The 22,153-nt window shown below is 39.0% G+C and overlaps 1 protein-coding gene across 9 annotated transcripts; it reads right to left on the bottom strand.

The window, feature by feature from the left end:
* Nucleotides 1-13: 13 nt before the first annotated feature.
* LOC308606375 (uncharacterized protein) lies at nucleotides 14-20,030 on the bottom strand. 9 transcript variants are annotated; one of them, XM_081217169.1, is made up of 7 exons: nucleotides 19,767-20,030; nucleotides 16,044-16,113; nucleotides 12,879-12,960; nucleotides 11,592-11,680; nucleotides 8,756-8,882; nucleotides 8,352-8,447; nucleotides 14-3,330 (listed from the first exon to the last, which is right to left on the bottom strand). In XM_081217169.1, exons 4-7 carry the CDS (start codon nucleotides 11,598-11,600, stop codon nucleotides 2,135-2,137), a joined length of 1,428 nt encoding a protein of 475 aa, XP_081073295.1. In that variant the 5' UTR covers nucleotides 11,601-11,680; nucleotides 12,879-12,960; nucleotides 16,044-16,113; nucleotides 19,767-20,030; the 3' UTR covers nucleotides 14-2,134. The 9 variants fall into 9 exon arrangements, with proteins under 9 accessions (XP_081073295.1, XP_081073297.1, XP_081073302.1 ...); XM_081217171.1 differs by having other exon boundaries at nucleotides 11,592-11,648; XM_081217176.1 differs by lacking the exon at nucleotides 8,756-8,882 and having other exon boundaries at nucleotides 8,352-8,698.
* Between the last annotated feature and the right edge of the window lie 2,123 nt (nucleotides 20,031-22,153).

Below are 22,153 nucleotides of genomic sequence, written 5' to 3'. Positions count from 1 at the left end.
TTTGGCTGCCACTCACAGGTTTTTTTAAAAAATATTTATTTATTTATTTTGGCTGGGCCAGGTCTTAGCTGTGGCACACAGGATCTTCGTTGAGGCATGCGAGACCTTTAGTTGCGGCACACAGACTCTTAGTTGTGGCATGTGGACTCTTAGTTGCAACATGCATGTGGGATCTAGTTCCCCGACCAGGAATTGAACCCTGGGCCCCTGCATTGGGAGCACGGAGTCTTACCCACTGGACCACCAGGGAAGTCCCACAGGTTTTTCAATTGTGTTCTCAAATTCATTCACGTTTAAATAATGTGTATATTAAGGTTTTAGTTCCTTAACCCATGTTAATCAAGAGGGGACACTAAATTAATATTCAGATATTTGCTGGCCACCCTTTTGTTACTGTTTCCCCCATTCTGGTCAAATAATGTGCCTTGTATATTTTCTTTTTTGGGAACTAATTATTAGGAAAAATATTCTTATCTCTTCCTGCTTATTTGACTGTGCTTTCAACTACCCATCATTGTATCCACAGGGTATTAGTCTTTGTGCAGCATAGAAAATAGTCTGAATGTAGACTACCCATGCAAACTTTTTTTTTCCCTTTTGAAATTTCATGCAGAATAATGAGTGATGGGAAAAGCTTTCCTATGTTCATTACACTTATTTCTCTTTTTTCATTATTAATTCTTGGATTTAGACAAAAGTAAACAACATGGTTAAAATCCTTTCCACAAATAATAATGACAATAATTATGAAAATGGGTGTATCAATGATAATAGTGGACAACTTTTACTAAACATTTACTACATGATAGGAAAAGTTCTAAACACTTTATTAACTCATTGAATCCCCACAATAACCAATACATAGAACGTGATTATATTTACTAATACATAAAAAATAAAATATCACTAACATATATAAGTAAAAAGTTTTAAAAACCTGGAAGCATAAATAATACCGGTAACAGTAGTTAATTACCTTTCTAGTATGAGCTTAGGTTTAGGGTTGATGAAAAGGAACAAAACAGTTTATAAAGGAGAAAATATGGATAATTTCAGCAACTAAAATAGATGTTTTAAAAGGAAAAAACCAAGCATCCAAAGATAAATTTTGGGTCATATTAGTCAGGGAAGATTTTATAACTGAAAACAATTAGATGCAACCATAACATGAATAATAAATAAGGTCATTTAAAAAAGTCATTAAGTACATTGATAAAGATAAAAATCTATATTTACTGAAATGGCAATCATATTTTGTAGCATTATAAAAGCCAATACGTGTACCAGGTGAAGGTGCAACATGTATACCATGACTACATTTTCTTTAAAAACAAAGTCTGGTAGGATTTGCTCTACCAACTTGAGAGTCATCATCTATAGTTCGTATGATTACAATTAACCTTGGCTTTTTTAATTTCTAGTTTTCTGATATTCTTTTATAATAAAAAATATAAATTTGTGAAATGAAACAAAAAGACTAACAGTGACTTCAAAAAAAGGTTATATTGTGGGCTTCCCTGGTGGCGCAGTGGTTGAGACTGCCTGCTGATGCAGGGGACACGGGTTCGTGCCCCAGTCCGGGAAGATCCCACATGCCGCGGAGCGGCTGGGACCGTGAGCCATGGCTGCTGAGCCTGCGCGTCCAGAGCCTGTGCTCCACAACGGGAGAGGCCACAACAGTGAGAGGCCCGCGTACCGCACAAAAAAAAAAAAGAGGTTATATTGTAATTAATTCTACAAGGAATTACAAAATACAAGGTCACACAGTTTAAACAGTGTGATGTTGGTATGAGCACAAATATATATATCAGAGAAGAAAGCATAGCCTTGAGACTCAAGCAAATATAAACAGGAATATAATCTATCTCCAAGTAGGTAGAAGAAAATAATAGGAAAGGAAAAAATTGTTGAACTGCCATTAGTACAAGATGGGGTGGGGGAAGTAAGGGGGAGGGACAGGCAAATGTCAATTTAGAATCCAAATTCATAACTTAGAGTAAAATATATTTGGATTAAAAAGAAATATAAAATAAAATTAAGAAACAAAAAATAGTGAAAGAGGGTAACTATCACACATGAATTTTTGTTGTTGTTGTTTAAAATATCAGGAAGGTGACAAGAGCTTTAGTTTTTATTATTCATCAGTATGAATTCCCTGATGACGAATGAGATCTGAGCCACTACTAAATGCCTTTCCACATTCCTTACAGTTATAGGGCTTTTCACCAGTATGAATTCTGAGGTGTCGAGTAAGGTTTGAGCATTTATTAAAGGCCTTTCCACATTCATTACATTCATATGGTTTTTCATCTGTATGAATTCTCTGATGTTGAAAAAGCTGTGAGTTCTGAGTAAAGGCCTTCCCACATTCAAGACATTCAAAAGGTTTCTCACCAGCATGAATTCTCTGATGCTGACGAAGTTGTGAGCTCTGAGTAAAAGCCTTCCCACATTCCTTACAATCATAGGGTTTCTCCCCAGTGTGAATTCTCTGATGATTAGTAAGTGCTGAGCCACTACTAAAGGCTTTGCCACATTCTTTGCACTCATAGGGTTTCTCACCTGTATGAATTCTCTGATGCTGTACAAGCTTTGAGCTCTGAGTAAAAGCTTTGCCACATTCCTTACATTCATAGGGTTTCTCACCTGTATGAATTCTCACATGTTGAAAAAGTTGTGAGCTCTTAGTAAAGGCTTTCCCACATACTTTACATTCATACGGTTTTTCACCAGTGTGAATTCTCTGATGGTCAATAAGATTTGAGCAATAACTAAAGGCCTTCCCGCATTCCTTACATTCATAGGGTTTCTTACCGGTATGAATTCTCTGATGTTGAGAAAGGTATGAGCTACAGCTGAAGGCCTTTCCACATTCTTTACATCCAAAGGGTTTTTCACCGGTATGAATTTTCAGATGTCGAGTAACATGTGAGCCACAACTAAAGAATTTCCCACACTCCTTACATTCATAAGATTTTTCACCAATATGAATTCTCTGATGTTGAAGAAATTGTGAATTCTGACTAAAGATCTTTCCACATTTCTTACATTCATATGGTTTCTCTTCACTGTTAATTATTTGATGTAGAGTAAAGAATGTCTGTTGAATAGATGTGGGCATGTATTCATGAGTGAATATTTCTTGGCTGAAATGCCCATTTTGATATCCCACTTGTCTTTCAAAGTGGTTTCTATATTCCAAAACATCTCTAAAACTGGAGTATTCAAGGCCATGCTTTGTAAGTCCCATCATCTCCCTCTGGCATGATTCTATTTCATAAACTTCCTTCTTTAGCGATAATAACTTGGTTTCACACATTGATTCCAGATCTGAAAGAAAATAAAATGGTAAATATTCCTCCCCCACCTCATTTGTGAAAAGTTAAACTTTTATAATAGACATGGAAAAATTAAAGTGAAAATAATATCTGGTAGTGAATGACATGGAGTTCTCAAGTATATCTGTTTAATCTGAAAAATGGACAAGAAATGCACAAAATTAAGGAGATATAATGCAGGAAGCAGCAGGAGGAGACTAAGGAAATAGGAAACCACAATGATTCTCAAATACTGATGTGGATCAGAATCATCTGGAAAAGTTGATAAATATACAATGCTTGGGCGTATTAAAAGATGACTAGTTATATATACATCTCTATAAGCTTGTATGTATGTGTAAGAAACAGAGTACATCATCATCATACTATATATATTACAAAAAGTGAACAATTTGTTACCTCCATTAAAGCTCTACTGAGAGAAATAAACACATATAGGGGGAGATTCTTGGGCTCTGTGATATAATAAAGTATAAATTTGATCTTTGTCCCCAGTTCCTAACACAGAGCGTCAAAAACCCTTTGAATTTCCTGAGTGATAGCAGTGTTTTCATTATGCTAATGAGGTGACTCATGGTGGACCCCTAGATAGTTTCAGGATGGGGAATGGTCACTAGAAAGGCCCAGCATATGATTAGAGGGTTGGGACTTTTCAGCTGCTTGACCTCTGGGGTGGAGAGAGAGGCTAGAGATCAAGTGGCCAATGCCTTAATCAATCATGCCAATGTAATTAAGGCCTAATAAAAACTCTGGACACCAAAGCTCAATGGAGATTTCTGGTTGGTAAACACACTGAGGCGCTTCACCGGGAGGGTGACACACTTTGACTTCACAGGGAGAGGGTATGGAACCTCTGCCTCCAGAAGCCTACCCTAACTCATCTGATATGTATCCTTTACAGTAAAACTGCAATTGTAAGTATAGAGCTTTCCTAAGTTCTGTGAGTCATTCTAGCAAAGCCTGCAGGGGCCATGGAAATCCTGAATTTATAGCCAGTTGGTCAGAAGTGTGGGTGGTCTGAGGAACCCCTGAGACTTGCAGCTGGTGTCAGAAGTGAGGGCAGTCTTGTGTAAGACTGGCTGTTAACCTGTGGGGTCTGAGCTAACTCTGGGTAGTTAGTGTCAGAATTAAACTGCAGTACACCCACTTGGGGATAAAACAAAATAGGGTCCATAATAAAGGGCATACTAGATGCAATTTAAAACCGATTACAGAGGGTCAGCCAGATGGGGGAACAGCCTAAGATAAGTCAATGAACTGATTTGATATAAGTGGCCGATAGGGAAGACTCAGAGCATGCTATGTGCTGGGGATTCAGTGAAAATACTGTTTGCCTTGGAATTCTGTGATGCTGATCTTGGGACAAGGGAGAGACTTGCTCATGTACCACTGCAGTGACTGAGAGGGGAGACTGCTGAAGTTTAAGGCAGACAGAGAGAAAAAAGACACAGTGCAACAGCAAAGGAAACACTAAACAAAATGAAAAGACAACCTATGGAATGGGTGAAAATATTTGCAAACAATGTCACCAACAAGGGCTTAATTTCCAAAATATACAAATAGCTCATACAGCTCAATATCAAAAAATCAACTCAATCGGGACTTCCCTGGTTGTCCAGTGGCTAAGACTCTGTGCTCCCAATGAAGGGGGCCCGAGTTCGATCCCTGGTCAGGGAACTAGATCCCACATGCTGCAACTAAGAGTTCTCATGCAGCAATGAAGATCCCACATGCTGCAACTAAGACCCTGTGCAACCAAATAAATAAATAAATATTTCTTAAAAAATCAACCCAATCAAAAAATGGGCAGAAGATCTAAACAAACATTTCTCCAAAGAAGACATTCAGGGACTTCCCTGGTGGCGCAGTGGTTAAGAATCCGCCTGCCAATTCAGGGGACACGGGTTCGATTCCTGGTCCAGGAAGATCCCACATGCCATGGAGCAACTAAGCCTGTGCTCCACAACTACTGAGCCTGTGCTCTAGAGCTTGCAAGCCACAACTACTAAGCCCGCACACCCTAGGGTCCGCATGCCACAACTACTGAGCCCATTAGTTGCAACTACTGAAGCCCACATGCCCTAGGGCCCATGTGCTGCAACAAACTGAGCCCACGTGCTACAACTACTGAAGCCATGCACCTAGGGCTCTTGCTCTGCAACAAGAGAAGCCACTGCAATGAGAAGCCTGTGCACATCAATGAAGAGTAGTCCCCCACTCGCCATAACTAGAGAGAAAGCCCATACACAGCAATGAAGACCCAACGCAGCCAAAAAAAAAAAACAAAGAAGACATTCAGATGGCCAACAGGCACATGAAAAGATGCTCAACATTGCTAATCATCAGGGAAATGCAAATCAAAACCACAATAAGATATTACCTCACAACTGTCAGAATGGCCATCATCCAAAAGTCTACAAATAATAAATACTAGAGAGGGTGTGGAGAAAGGGAACCCTTATACACTATTGGTGGGAATGTAAATTGGTACAGCCACTATGGAGAATAGTATGGTGGTTCCTTAAAAAACCAAAAATAGAGTTACCATATGATCAAGCAATCCCACTCCAGGCATATATCCAGAAAAGATGAAAACTATAATTTGAAAAGATACATGCACCCCAATGTTCGTAACAGCACTATTTACAATAGCCAAGACATAGAAGCAATGTAAATGTCCACTGAAAAATGAATGGATAAAGAAGATATGGTGTGTATATATATATATATACATACACACACACATACATACACAATGGAATATTACTCAGCCATAAAAAAAGAATGAAACAATGCCATTTGCAGCAACATGGATGGACCTAGAGATTATCATACTAAGTGAAGTAAGTTAGACAAATACTGTATATCACTTATACGTGGAATCTAAAAAAATGATACAAATGAACTTATTTACAAAACAGAAACAGACTCACAGACCTAGAAAACAAACTTATGGTTACCAAAGAGGAAATATGGGGGGAGGGAATAAATGAGAAGTTTGGGATTAGCAGATACAAACTACTATACATAAAATAAACAACAAGGTCCTCCTGTATAGCACAGGGAACTATATTCAATATCTTACAATAAACTATAATGAAAAAGAATCTGAAAAAATATATATATGTATAACTGAATCACTTTGCTGTATACCAGAAACTAACACAACATTGTAAATCAACTATACTTCAATTTAAAAAAAGAACAATATAAGGGAAAAATAATTCTCAGGAGTTTCTTACAAGGATTGTAAAAAAAAATAAAATAAAACATAGTGCAAGATACTACCATGGAAAGATGACAGGAGTAAGAAGCAGATTGATGAGAGCTGAGTCCCAACACTGAGAGTTACTTACTATAGGTTCCTAGGCAATTATTTAACCTTTCTAGTCCCCATTTCACCTGTAAAAGGGAGATAATCCTTAATTCATGATTACTAAGAGCATGAGGAAAAGTGTAAGTGAATGTCTTTGAGTAAAGTGTTCAGTATTTGATAACTATTATTTTAAAGGAATTTCTTACCCAAAATGGAGATTTTAGGCAAATTAAACAGTGTGAAGATGTCAAAATGGAGCCTATTAGAACATCTCAAGCCAGAAACAGGGAATTCATTTCAGCATGTTCTTTTTCCTCCTACCTCCATAGGATCTTTCAGCAACTTTCATCTAGTTAAGCTCTTCAGTAGCTTTTCTATCTCCACTGCCAATACCCTATTCCAAACCAGAATCATCTGTTACTCAGACCACTCAAGTAGCCTCCTAACCCAGATTCCCACCAAGTTCTCACAGTCTTTAACCTCTTCAGGCACAAAAATGACATTTGGCCTGGACTTCCACTGCTCAAAATCCAAACTCCTCATAACCACTGGCAAAGGCTGAATAATGTGGTTCCTACTTGTCTCTCCAATCTCAACTCACACTCCACTCATGCTTGCTCTTGGGGCCCAACAACGCTGGCTTTCTTTCAGTTCTTCAAACACACCAAGTTTTCCCCTCCTAGAAGGGCCTTCACAGGGGTTCTTCCCTCTGCCTGGAGTTTTCTTCTTTATTAACACATTAAAGAGTAAGACCTAGCAGTGAGCCTAATACTATAGTAATTCTGAAATAGTGATGAGCATAAATAGTATTTCAATATGTCTACAGCAACAATAAAATGATACGAAAATATCTGTGATTTCCATTCATGTCAAAGTCACAGGAACTACTAACACTACTACGGGTTGTTGCGTATACCGTAACAGGAAGAAACGCTAAACTTCAATTAGAGGATACTAAATATAAAGATGCATTTCTTTCTTTTCATCCAAGTTCATGAACTCCCTCAATTCTATCCAAAGGAATCCAAATCATTGGCCAGCAGCTATAAGGAAGACTAGTACTTGGAGGGGAGGGGCAGTGCACATATATGCAGACATGCACCCACGCGCGCACACACACATATACTATTTTGGGAGTTGTAACAGAAAACATTTAGATGAGTCGAAGAGGAAGAAAAGCTAGCAAGGAACTGAATCTAAAATATGGGTAAAAGAGTGTTTTTTGTGGGGGATGTGAAGGGCACCTTCTACTTGAAATTAAGAGGGGGATGGAGAAGAGTAGTAGAAAGAGCAGTAAGTGAGGGAAGGAATGAAACAGGTCATTTGTAAACTTGTGCTAAAAAGACTTAGTTTTTCCCACAGGCCTACAGTTTTGTTTTGTTTTTTTTTGCTGTATGCAGGCCTGTCACTGTTGTGGCCTCTCCCGCTGCGGAGCACAGGCTCCGGACGCACAGGCTCAGAGGCCATGGCTCACGGGCCCAGCCGCTCCGCGGCATGTGGGATCCTCCCGGACCAGGGCACGAACCCGTGTCCCCACAACGGCAGGGGGACTCTCAACCACTGCGCCACCAGGGAAGCCCAGGCCTACGGTTTTGGTGGGAGCTTCCAAGATAACATCTCAAAGGCGCTGTTTCTTCACTGATCAACTGAGTTATTGCCTGTAGTGCCCTGCTTCTGTCCAATCATTTCTCACTCACCTGAACACAGGCCTCTTGTCAGCTCTCTGCCAATCATCCAGGGCTCTTTCCCCTGTTCCAATAAGGAGATAACTTGAGGCTTAGGAATGTAAAGTCCTGCTCACAAGAAAAGATATGGAACATGGTTATGCTGTGCGTAAATCAGATCCAGAAGTAAGATCCAGTCCCTTGATGATCAAGGAAGAGATGCCACTACAGGAACAGTCAAACAAAGAAGATGAAGCTCAGCCACAGCCAATTGGAGCTGCCCATTTCCCACTCTTCCTTTTCATTTCAGTTCAAACCATTTACTTGGGAACAGGGAGCAGAAATTCAGCTGGTAGCTCGAAAAGCAGCTGAGAAATTCACTGTGGAAGAAACAGACATTCCAGAGTACTCAAAATTACTGGGAGACATGCCCTTACCCACTGACACCAGATTGCTATAGTTCTCCAACATCACATCTCTGTACAAGTTCCTCTGAGCAGGGTCCAGGAATTCCCACTCCTCTTGAGAGAAGTCTATAGACACATCACTGAACATCACTGATCCCTGAAACAACAGACACGTGTATTAATGTGTAACAAAAAGAAATATTTCAGAGACTACTGTGCTTATATTTGGGAGTAAAGCAAAGAGCAATTATACTGGTGTCACTAAGAACCAGAATCTTTAGATCCTAGAAATAGGTGCAAGAGTTGTCAGTTTATTTTGTATTAAAAAAAATTCCTCACTCAGTCCATAGAAAAGGCCTAGAAACAATAATTAACCCAGTAGCAATAAGCATCCCTAGTGTCTAGATTGTAGTCTCTAAGTATCGTATTCAAATAAAAGTAACCAAAGTTGGGAAGGAGACAATTTCAGAATTGAGTCAAATGCACAGGATGAGTCTGAACATTCTGTTGTATCAGAAAACAAGAGAGCTATCAAAAACTACTAGAATCATGTTAAAAGGACTCAGGAGCCTACTTGAAAAGCCTCCCATTGGCCAAAGACAGAATAATTTGAGGATCAAATGTAATGGACTGATGAGATAAAAAATGTTTAAATCCATGAGCTCATAATAATATTGAACAAAAAATTACTAGCCATCTTTGTAGGATTCTAAGAAACCAACTCATTATTTTTAAAACTGGTAAATAATGGTAAGCTGTGACAAAGTGAGAGAGTGGCATGGACATATATACACTACCAAATGTAAAATAGATAGCTAGTGGGAAGCAGCCACATAGCACAGGGAGATCAGCTCGGTCCTTTGTGACCACCTAGAGGGGTGGGATAGGGAGGGTGGGAGGGAGGGAGACGCAAGAGGGAAGAGATATGGGAACATATGTATATGTATAACTGATTCACTTTGTTATAAAGCAGAAACTAACACACCATTGTAAAGCAATTATACTCCAATAAAGATGTAAAAAAAAAACAAAACTGGTAAATAAGGGGTAAGAATCAAACATTCGTTCCCATACAAACTGTCCTTTAGGGTAACCAAACAGCTGATGAGACATTTTACTTTACAGATAGTACTCTACCTAATCTATGAAGAAGGAATGACAGAATTTAGATATCATTTTGCAACCTCTAATGAATAAATAAATCTAGACAATAATCATCATTGGTGGCTAACATTACAAAAGGAAAGAGAACCAGAAATAATATGCCCCCTAATGGAATCACATCACCACCTAGGAAATATTCCTGACAAAAAAATCCCAACTGAATCTGATCACGTTTCTAGACCTAACTACTGACTCTCAGGAAACACTTAAATGATACCAGAGAGAAGAAATCAGCAAAATCCAAACAGTAGACAAATGAATCTGTTTTTCTTTCCCAACAACAACAAAAACTGCACAGAAAGAAAAGAGATGGAAGGGGTACCTACAAAGTAAGAGACTGGAGAGACATATCCAATTGCAGTGCACAGTCCTTCTCTGGATTCTAATTCAAATAAATGATTTAAAAAGTAGACAGTTATGAAAATTTGAACACTGACTGGATATTGATATTAACAAATGATTTTTAACTTTTTCAGATGCAATAATGGCATAATGATTGGGGTTTTTTTGTTTGTTTGTTTGTTTTTTTGCGGTACGCGGGCCTCTCACTGTTGTGGCCTCTCCAGTTGCGGAGCACAGGCTCCAGACGCGCAGGCTCAGTGGCCATGGCTCACGGGCCCAGCTGCTCCGCGGCATGTGGGATCCTCCCAGACCGGGGCACGAACCCGCGTCCCCTGCATCAGCAGGCGGACTCTCAACCACTGCACCACCAGGGAAGCCCAATGATTGTTTTTTTAAAAAAATAAACCTTATCCTTGAGAGATACATACCAATTTGAATTTGCTTTAAAAAAAATCCTGTGTGTGGGAGTGAGGTTAAGGGAGTGTGCGTGGAAGAAACAAGTAGAGGTATGGATGAAACAAGATTGACTGTGAGTTGATAATAATTGAAACTTAATGGTGAGCATATGGTAGTTCACAAGACTACTTTTCTGTGTCTGGAATTTATTATAACAAAGCTTTCTAAAGAAGGTTCTTCTGAGACCTCTGATCTCAACAATTTATGAAGTGGCTGAACTCACTATAATCATCCATCATCCTTATCCTTATTTCTGAGATAAAGAAAATTGGTGATTCATTTGGAAATTCCTCATGACTCACACTTCCTGTTCAAACTTAAACTGGACTTCTTCATGGATGCCCTGAGTCAGAAAGATCTGCCTGTATCAGCTACCAACCCAACAATCCTTGAAGCCCCATAAACCAGGAGACCTTGCAACACTCTAACATTTGGAGCTACCAATACCACCTCCCATCCTATTTTACTGGAGAATACTGATCTGTAGAGATAATCTTGGCTTTTCCTTGTTTGTCTCAGCTAAGCAACTCATACCTCCACCTCGTCAAATCACTGCCCAGACAGGACAAGTTTATTCTACAAATCTACTCTTGTTTCCTTTAAGAAAATGCATTTCTTCTCCATCATAGTCCCTGGGAGAGGGCTGAGAAAAGAGATGCTCAATTATTTACTGACGGAAAATATTAAAACTGAATCAAAAGAAGAGGAACACTTAGGAATGATAATCGGATTATCTGACTAGAATGAGAGGAAATAGGGACCAGGACCTGAAGGAACCCTCATAGCCAGAAATGTCAGGAGAAAGAAAGCAAATGCTCACATGCTCTTTACAAAAAAAAAAATTTTTTTTTTCTTAGAAAGAACTGAATGTCAGGAAGGTAAGAAAGAGCATCAACTAACTCACCTGGGCCATGGCTTTCAGTATTACAGGAGATGATCACTCCTCCTTGGGGCTGTTCTCCTGGAAAAGGATAGTGTTCTGAGAAGGCAGGCCTGGGGAAGCAAAGAAATGCTCTAGAAACAATACTGGCTTTACAGCTTTCAGACTCTCCAGGCAAAACTACTTCTACTTCCCTTGGTCATAGGATATAACTCTAGTGAGTGGGAGTATGGAATAAATCCCCCTCCTACCTCAGCTCCAGAACCCCCAGGCTTTATCTGCAGTAAGATGGATCCTGGCTAGTCAATCCAAAGAAACACAGACTCATATTGCCTCTCCTTCACCCAAGCAACCCAGGTTCCTGTCTCAGCCAGTGATTCAGGGAAGACCTTGCCCCATCTCAGTGCTGTTGTTGCTCTGAACCCAAGACAGCGCTGCTGTGACCTGCCCTGAGCAGATCCCTCCTCCTCAGCCCTCAGGTCCCCAAGCCAGACTCACCTAAATGGTGCTTTTGGCCAGGACCACAGTTCAATCTAATTAGAAGGACTAAAGACTTCCCTAATCAAGTCTCATTTCCCAAGCCTGAGAAAGTCAAATTCCCCCTACCACACCCCTGCACCCATACCCACACTGAGGCACTTCTCATCCTTATGTTCTAGCTCTGACTTGTTAAAAAAACAAAACAAACAAACAAAAAACTTTGCTTATATGTTTTACCCACACAAAACAGTCAAAATGTCAACTTTTCTAGCTCTGGGGTAAGATCTTTCTTACCCATACATATTTATATAAATTTCTCTTTTTTAATTTTAATGCTTTCATTTGGTACATTTAAATCTTTAATCAATTATTATTTTATTTTGGTATAAAATTATTTGGTAAAAGACAATGGAATAAGATTAGCAATTATAATTTTATTTTAGTATAAGAAATGAGTTAAGAATCCTATTTCATTTTCCCCCAGAGAGGGCTACCCTGGTTTACCTAAAACACATGTGAATAATATTTCATACGACTTAAAATGCACCATTATTTTATATGCCACTAAGAAAGAAAGAAGCTATTTAAGACATAACCTGATTTCAGGTATGTTGAAATGAGAAAAAAAAGTGACCCTTAGAATAGATGACTATGGAATATATTTTCTCTACTGATTTAAATGCTACCCTTATCATAGATGATACATGTTTGGATTTATTTGTGATTCTATTTTGATTCAGTGATCTCTTTATTATTTTGCCAGTACCACATTCTCTAAATAATTTAAAAATATGTTTCAATGTCTTAATAAAAGCCCCCTCCACTACCTACCAATTAGAATGGCCAAAATCCAGAACACTGATAACACCAAATGCTGGCCAGGATGTGGAGCAACAGGAACTCTCATTCATTGCTGGTGAGAATGCAAAATGGTACAGCCACTTTGGAAGACAGTTTGGCAGCTTCTTAGAAAATCAAACATACTCTTACCATATGGAGTGAGAATACCTAGTGGGATGGAGAAAAAGTTCGGGAAAAGGAAAGAGAAGCAATCATCAAAGCTATCTCACTGCAAACTCCTAGCTCAAGGAGTCAGAAGGTTAAACTTTTTCTTTAAAGTTTATGGTATTGATTAGTTCAGTGAAATGGACACTGTTTATTATCTAACACTGACTGAAAACCTTATCCATGGGCAAGAAATCAAATGGCCCACAGAGAAGCTTGATAGTAGAAGTTATGGGAAAGAACAAAGCAATTGTTTTCTAGTTGTTTCCTATGGAGTACTGCTTTTCTAATAGATTTAGGGAAAAAAAATGTTAAATAATACTGTTGATAGTGCCTTCTCCCTGATTCTACTATGAAGGCTTCTAGTATTTCACTATTAGGCATTAGGTTAGTTTTTTGTTTTAACTTTTTAATACAGAAATTTCCAAACATACATAAAAGTAGAATTTAAATAGTATAAAAAACCTTCCATGTACCCACTAACTGGCTTCAACAATTATAAAGTCACAGACAATATTGTTTTATCTAGATTCTAATCCACTAATTTTTATTGAGATATACCTCACACACCATGTAAGTTACTCATTTAAAGTATATAATTCAATGTTTTTTAGTATATCACCACAATCCAATTTTAGAACATTTTCATCTCCCCTAAAAGAAATCCCATTAAGTCAATCCCAGGACTTCCCTGGTGGCGCAGTAGTTAAGAATTCACCTGCCAATGCAGAGGACACGGGTTCGATCCCTGGTCCGGGAAGATCCCACATGCCACGGAGCAACTGAGCCCGCGAGCCACAACTACTGAGCCCACGTGTCACAATTACTGAAGCCCATGCACCTAGAGCCTATGCTCTACAACAAGAGAAGCCACTGCAATGAGAAGCCTGCACACAGCAACAAAGAGTAGCCCCCAATCGCTGCAACTAGAGAAAGCCCGTGTGCAGCAAAAAAGGCCCAATGCAGCCAAAAATAAATAAATAAAATAAATTTATATTAAAAAAAGAAGAGTCAATCCCTATTTCCCTTCCTCTCCCAGCCCTAAGCAACCACTAATCTATTTTCTGCCTCTATGGACTTGCCTATTCTAGACATTTCATATAAATGGAATCATACAATATATGGCCCTTTATGACTAGATTCTCTCACTTAGCAAGTTTTCAAGGTATATCTGTGTTGTAGCATGTATCAGAACATCATTCCTTTCTATTGGCAAATAATATTCCACTGTGTAGATAGATCACATTTTGTTTATCCATTCATCATTTGATAGGAATTTGAATTGTTTCCATTTTTTGGTTACTATGAATGGCTATGAACATTTATGTACAAGTTTTCATGTGAACGTTTTCAATTCTCTTGGGTATATACCTAGAAGTAGAACTGCTGGGTCATATGGTAACTCTAACTTTTTTAAGAACTACCAAATTATTTTCTAAAGTGTTTGCCCTATTTTACATCCCACCAGCAATGTCTCCAAATCCTCACCAACACTTCTTATTGTCTGTCTTTATTATCATAGCCATCCTAGTAGGTATGAAGTGGTATCTCATTGTGATTTTGATTTACATTTTCCTTATGACTAATAATGTTGAGTAAAGTTAGTTTTTAAGAACCCAATTCTTTAGAATGCTTTTCTAATGTAATTTCCATTGCAGTTCATTACTTTCCCAAGGGCATTCCACTCATGGTGGAATAGATAATAACTCTATTTCCTAGTAAGGAAAAGAAATTGATGGTGGCATAAACATTCTGAGCGGCTAATGGGAAAGGGGAATCAGCACATCTTTGCATGGTTTGGGCAAGGAGGATGGATTGGGGAAGAAATTAAGACAGAAAGGGCTTAGGGCCAACAAAACTGGAGAGACTGATGCTCATTGATTTTCTCTTGAGTAAACTCTAGTTAACTTTTTCATCTGCACCACCCAAATTACTTTAGTTCAGAATAAGTCTGCTCAACACACCAAGTGCTTATCTTGCAAAAACACTATCTGTATTCTAACTTTCCAACTCTTACACCTGCTCATTTTTAGGCTAATAGAGTCATAAAGAAAGTTAATAGCCTTATGAAGTCATAGGATCACCACTGCAGTATTCAATCACTGTATAATGAAGCTAATATTTAATAGCTTCAGGTACTTGTCATGCCCAGTCCCTTTCCTGAGGAAGGAGGCGCCCACCTGAGTGTAAAATTTCTTTTGTGTTGTTTTATCATTAAAAAAAAAGCATTTTTTTGCTTTTTATTCCATAATATATGTTTATTGTAGAAATGTCTCAAATTTAATTACCTCCTCAATTAATTGCTACTCCCTTGCCCCCAGTCATCTATCAAAGTATGAGAAAATTTTGAATGTTGAAAAAAAATCACTTAACATAAGAAAATTAGAGAAAAATAATGTGGACACAAAACCTTAAAAATAAAACTTTTGAGCTCTTGCATCACTTAAAGTAGCCCAACAGTGGCAGCACTGTTGCCCAACAAACTCTCAGGTATAAGAGAGATCTCCTGTTTTGGGTCTTTTATTCATTTCCAAGAGGAAAAGAAGAAAAGTGAAGATGAGAGAAAAAAAAAAAGAAAGAAGGAAAGAAAAGAGGGTTCCTGGATAATAGCTGACTGCATGTCGTAGAACGGAAAAAAATTTTCTGGAGGTGGGGTTTAGATCTGGAACCTTCTGCTGTTGCCAAAAGGTAAGGCTATTTTCAGAAATATCAGGTGTTGCACTAAAAGGACGCCTTTTAAGAGTCTCCTAAAAGGGTCTCTCATTGGCCAAGTAATGAAAATTTATGCAATAACATACTATAATACTTCTCCTGCCACTCCTCCTTGTACTATGATGGAGTCTATGACAACTATCAGTTAATTGATACACTGGAAAATGTTGTTAAATCCATAATAACATGTGAGAGAAAAACTGTTATAAAGTCCACAAAAGAAGAAGGTGAATAAAAATAGGATTAAAAAAAAACTATTTATAATTAGTGAGTGATTACCTTTGTGGGTTTCTTTATCATCCTATTGTTTATATTTCTGGTAAAAGGTGCTTGTTTCCATCTGCATAGTCTGAAAAGTATAAATGTAGCATATTTCGAGAAAGCCAGTTAGCTCCAGAAAAAGGTAAAACTGTACCAATGTCAGGAAGGACCCATCATACCTGCAGCCTCACACAATAACCCAAGATAGAAAAGGTATTCCACAGTTAGTGAGCACCAGTGGACACACAAAAAACCAAGTAGAAATGGGGTAAAATAAAATAATAAATAAGCTGAACGTTCCAAATGAGAGCTCACTGCATACTCAATCCATTATCACCTAGGAAATGAACATTTTATTAACAATATTAAACCTTTAATAATTATGTAGTGATATTAATTAAGAAGATTTAAGTTTTTTTAAAAAACACCACTAGGACTTCCCTGGTGGTGCAGTCATTAAGAATCCGCCTGCCAATGCAGGGGGCACGGGTTTGAGCCCTGGTCTGGGAAGATCCCACATGCCACGGATCACCTAAGCCTGTGCACTACAACTACTGAGGCTGCGCTCTAGAGCCCACCAGCAACAACTACTGAGCCCACGGGCCACAACTACTGAAGCCCGTGTACCTAGAGCCTGTGCTCCGCAACAAGAGAAGCCACTGCAATGAGAAGCCCGCACACCGCAACAAAGAGTAGCCCCCGCTTGCCACAACCAGAGAAAAGCCCGTGAGCAGCAACGAAGAGCCAATGCAGCCAAATATAAATAAATAAATAATAATTTTTAAAAAAGAAACTGAGTTACAAAATTTAAAATCTATACTAAAAACAGAAATCAACATGTCTGATGAAGTTGAAAAGGTACTCAGCTTAATGATCACCAGCTCAGGTTCTAATGCTCTTATACTGTACAACCTAGTCCCAGGTACTGACTAAAAACTGGGAGCTCAGCTTTAAATCTATCCTGTAGTGTTTTTTTTTCCTCATATCTAATTTGGTAATTTGTGTCTTATCTCCCCTTTTTTCTTTATGTTTTTATAGAGGTTTATCAATTTTTATTGATTCCCCAAAATAAACTTTTGGAGTTATTAATTTTCTCAATTATATATTTACTTTATATTTCAATATACATAAATTTATATTGAGTTCTTATTATTTCCTATTTTTTTGCTTTCTTTGGGTTTAACTTAGTATTAAGTTTTATTTCCTTAACTTCTTGAGATGAAAACATAGATCATTAATTTTTCAACATTCTTCTTTACTAGCATATGCATTTACAGCTATATATTTTCTTTAGGTTTAGCTTTAGCAACACCCCACATTTTGATGTTATATTTTCATTATCTTTCAGTTCAAAATATTTTTAATTTCCATTGCAATTTCTTCTTTGATTCACCAGTTATTTATAAATACAATTGCTTAAATTCCAAACATTGGGATATTTCTAAATATCATTCTGTTATTGACTTCTGCTGAATTCCACTGTGGTCAGAAAACATACAGTATTATTTCAATCCTTTTAAAGTTATTGAGATTCCTTTTATGGTTCAGCACATGATCAATTTGGATAAATGTCTCATATGCATCTGAAAAGGATATATACTGTAGTTGTAAGGTACACTGTTCTACATATATCATTTAAGTCAACTTTGTCAATCACACTGCCCAAATATTATATAGCTTTACTCAGTTTCTATTGCTTGTTCTACCAGCTATTGAAACAAGTGTTAAAAATCCCCCACTATGATTGTGATTTGTCTACTACTTCTTTTACTTCTGTCAAATACACTTGAAGTCATTTTATTAAGGTCTATGTATTTAGAACTGTAATATCTTACTAGTAGTCTAAGCTTTTTATTATGAACTATCGTTCTTTATCTCTAGGAAAGCTTCTTGTCCCACAGTCTAATTCCCGTACAATGAGAGTGAGTCAGGAGTGTAAATTGATACAACTATTTAGAAAAACTGTCAGTATATATTAAAGCTGAATATTTGCATAACCTATGCCACAGAAATTTCACTCCTAGGGATATACCCAACAGAAATGCATTCATATGTGCACCAAAAGACATGTGCAAGAATGTTCGTAGCAGCCTTGCTCATAATAGGCCCAATCTGAAAACAGCTTAAATACCAATAGATAATGGAAAGGATAAATAAATTGTGGTATGTTCATACAATGGATTTTTAAGCAACAACAATAATAAATGACCTATACTACATGAAGCAACATGGATGAGTCTCACATATTCATACTACATAATATTATTAAATAGTACATTCATAATACATGTAAAATATAATGATGAATAAAAAGAAGTCAAGCACAAAAGAGTGGATATTGTGTGATTCTACTTATATAAAATTCAAAAACAGGTAAAATTAATCTATGGCTATAGAAAACAGAATAATTGTTATCTTCGGGAGAGGTGGGTAGTGAGTGGATGGAACAAGAATCGGGCTTCTAGAATGCTGGTAATGTTCTACTTCCTGATCTGATTTGAGCTCTGGTTAAACGAATATGTTCATTTTCCAAAATTCATCAAGTCATACACTTTTATTTCTGTACTTTTTGGAATGTATGTTATACTTTTAAAACCACGTGATATATCAGAAGATTCATCAAAAATTAAAATACCAAGTGACCAAGTATTAGAACACAGGATGACTATGCTTATAATCTGACGGTAAGAATTTAACTGGTACAACCGTATTGAAAATCAGTCCGACATTATCTAGGAAATTTGAAAATACACACGTATCTTATGGCCCAGCAATTCCATTGGTATGTTTATACCCTAGGAAAGCGTGCATATGTGCACCAGGGTACTTATAAAGCAAAAAGGAAACCCCAGCGCACCTTGTATTTGGCTTGGTCAACAGCCATTCCCCCTCCTCTGGGGACCTCTCTGAGAAAAGCAGAGCTGAGGAAGGAGAAGGGAATCATGAAATACCAGGCCCTTCTTGTGGCTTAGACTCATCAGATCAGAGGTTATCCTGGACCCACACCTGCCACCCATGGAGAGAAAGGATAGAGAGAGGTCAGAGGAGTCTAGGCTGTCCTGAGCATTACTGGTTTCAGAAGGGGAAAAGTCTGCTGCCCACGACCAAAATCTGTCCTGACCTAACACATCAACCACTGGGACATACACACTGTTAGCCTGGCACAATTACAGGCACCCTCCAACCGCACACTCAGTGCCACAAAAAGTTACATGATCACACTCACACATCCTCACACAGTCAGACATCAGTACACTTAGTACTGCTAACATTCATGAAACCACAATCACACGCAGCCCTCAGATAACACAGCCATAGCAACATAATCACAGGTTCTCAGCACTCCCCACCGCCCCAACACACACAATGATACAAAGTTGTATGGACACACACAATCTCAGTCCCACTACAGAGGCACAGTCCCACATACACACACAGAGCCGCACACTTTCACAGTCACACACCACAACGAGGATATCCAGTCACACCTGCACGCAGAGCTCCGCGCGCATGGTCAGTCACAGTGACACACCCACCACAGGGATATACAATCACACGCGCACACAGCGCGCACAGTCACATAAGGTCACAATCGCACACATGGAATCCCACACTTCACCCTCCCCCAGTCTTATCAAATCATACAGGCCCGAGACTCCGGACCCGCCTGGACCGTCCCTTTAGACCACCAGGGGTGCACCTCCGGAACCTAGTCGAGCCCCCAGGATCTAGGCTGCTCACCTTGCACTTCCCCTTCCCCGGAGGCCTAGGGTCCCGCAGGCGAGTGAAGGGTCAGCCCTATACCCGCCACGGTGTCTGGGAAATGTAGTCCGGAGCCAGATCCGCTCGAACAAGATGTCTCCCGACCCTCGGATTTTCTGCACAGCCTGGGCCAAGCCACACTTCTTCTCCCCTCTCGGAATTGCTGCCAGGAGGCTGGCGATCCAGATACAGTCCCCACACCCCGGAGCTTCCTCCTAGGGCCGGGCGAATCTCAGAGAACCATAAATTCCCTGAGAAATAGAATAATGTCGCGGGATTCGCGCCGGAAGTTGATTGGAGCCGCAAGAGCTTCTGGGAAATGTAGTCTAGAGCTGGAATGGGTGAGGCGCCCGCCCACGTAGAAGATTGTCTTGGTTGGCTGCTTGCACAGAGCTTACCGCAGTGAAGGACAGAGTGGCGGCCAGGCCTATTCCAAGAGTTGTAGCTCACTCTGAGAATATTCCGGACTGACTGACTAAGGCATTATTTTTGCCTTCCTCCGTGGATTACCGTGGTGTGGGACCTATGCTGATCGGAGAGCGGAAACCTAGGGGTCTCAGACCCGAACCGCACCAGGGAAACTGAAGGAGAGTAATCAGACAGCCTGGAATGGGGCTGATGGGGACAGGTTATCAGGAGCATCCAGCAGTGTGTTTCCTGGGGATGGTAGTGTTGACTCTGATGATGGCCCCACTGTGTTAAGTCCATAGGTGAAATTGGATGAGTTACCTCATTTTCTTCATCTAGAAAACAGTGATACTTCGGGGTGCATGTTCTGGTACCATCAGTTTTATTTGCCTTTTGGAGAACCAAACCAATTCGTCTGACACAGTTTCAAACTTGTGTTTTATAAATCATATCTCTGTTCCTTGTATGGCTGTGGATCCCACACCCTTCCATGCCTTAGGGATCTTGTTTTCATGGGTACAGTTTGTCTAACAAGAAAACGCAGAAGGCTGCAAATAAGAAAAGAGTTTATTTGGTGGGGTGTTAGGAATTGCACTTCGGGAGACAGATTTGGGTAAAACCGAAAGAGTGTTCCAGAAGAGAAAGAGTCAGGGGCTTATGAAGGCAAACCCCACAAAGTTATTAAAGTTCTCTGGAAGGAATTATGATTAACTCTGACTGCAAGAAAGGAAATATTTGTCCTTAAGGGATAGGCTGTCACTGAGTTATTTTAGGGGAAGTGTCTTCCAAGCATCTTGAGTTTCTGGAAGTTGAGATTCCATCTAGGCTAAGGCATGCATGTCATACTTCCTCCATGGCCTCCCAGCTACATTTTAGAGAGCTCTTTTCATAATACCGACTCCATTTTGATTTTCCTTTCACAAATTTCTACCTCCCTTTGCAGAGTTTAGAGTTATATTTTATTCCTCTCCAGTCTTCCATGGTTTGATCTCTGGCTCCCCAAACTCGGGGGGAGGGAGGGGAAGGAAGGATTCATTACAGTAGTACAACAGCTTAGATATGAATCTTGTCCCTTTCACCTCTTGGAAACAATTAAAAGTCACAAAAAGGGACCAAAACAGAAAACTCCAGTTTCTCTGAAGTTCGGAGAAAGGAAAAGCCCATGAACTCCAAAATACACATGAGCACTTCCCAATACAATTGATATTAGGTAAAAGCATGCCAAAGAATGAGGACTGGTGAACAGGAGTGAGAGTGATGCTTAGGAGCTAGTAAATCCTATTAGAGAAGACTCCAGATATGGGGGGAAAATCATTTCAGGAAGAATAGGTGCTTATCGTGAAAGATAAACAAGTTTCTACTCAATAATATTTAGCACCAGAAATCAGTGGAACAAAGCCAAAAGGATAATCAAGAGAGTGAATGCCAATTATTTTTGTTCACAATCAAGCTGCAATTCAGGTATAGATATAATTTAGGGTCACCCTAAAATGAGGATGTGAATTAGGGTGATTTGAGAACCAGGGACAGTAATATAAAGGATAAGGTGGTTTATTTTAGTAGAATAAACAGGATGATGATTAATATGTAAAAATAGCTAAAAACAAAACAAATGACTAAAAAAGACACTAAAATGTTATGAGTGGAAGAAGATAGAGGAAGTAGATAGAATGAGTAGGACCTGATGGAGCAAAGCTTGCAGGAGAAATTCTTAGACAAGAAAGAAGAGTATGGATGCAGCAATTACAGAGGTGAGGGAAGAAAAGAACTGTGGGGAACAGAGTAAAATGTGAAATAAAATGCCTTGTTAGGAAGATTGTATGCTTCAGATTATGACAGGCCTGAGATTCAAATGCCAGTTCTGAAAATTAACTATTTGTGACCTTGAGCAAATGACTTGTGTTCTATGCACAATATCATCAAAAATCTTGATAAAAGTATCTTTTTCTCATGAACAT

This window comes from Mesoplodon bidens (assembly GCF_964165515.1).
Source record: "Mesoplodon bidens genome assembly, chromosome: 18".
NCBI lineage: Eukaryota > Metazoa > Chordata > Mammalia > Artiodactyla > Ziphiidae > Mesoplodon > Mesoplodon bidens.
Note: the sequence above shows the minus strand (reverse complement) of the source record. Positions and strands in the feature narration are given on the sequence as shown.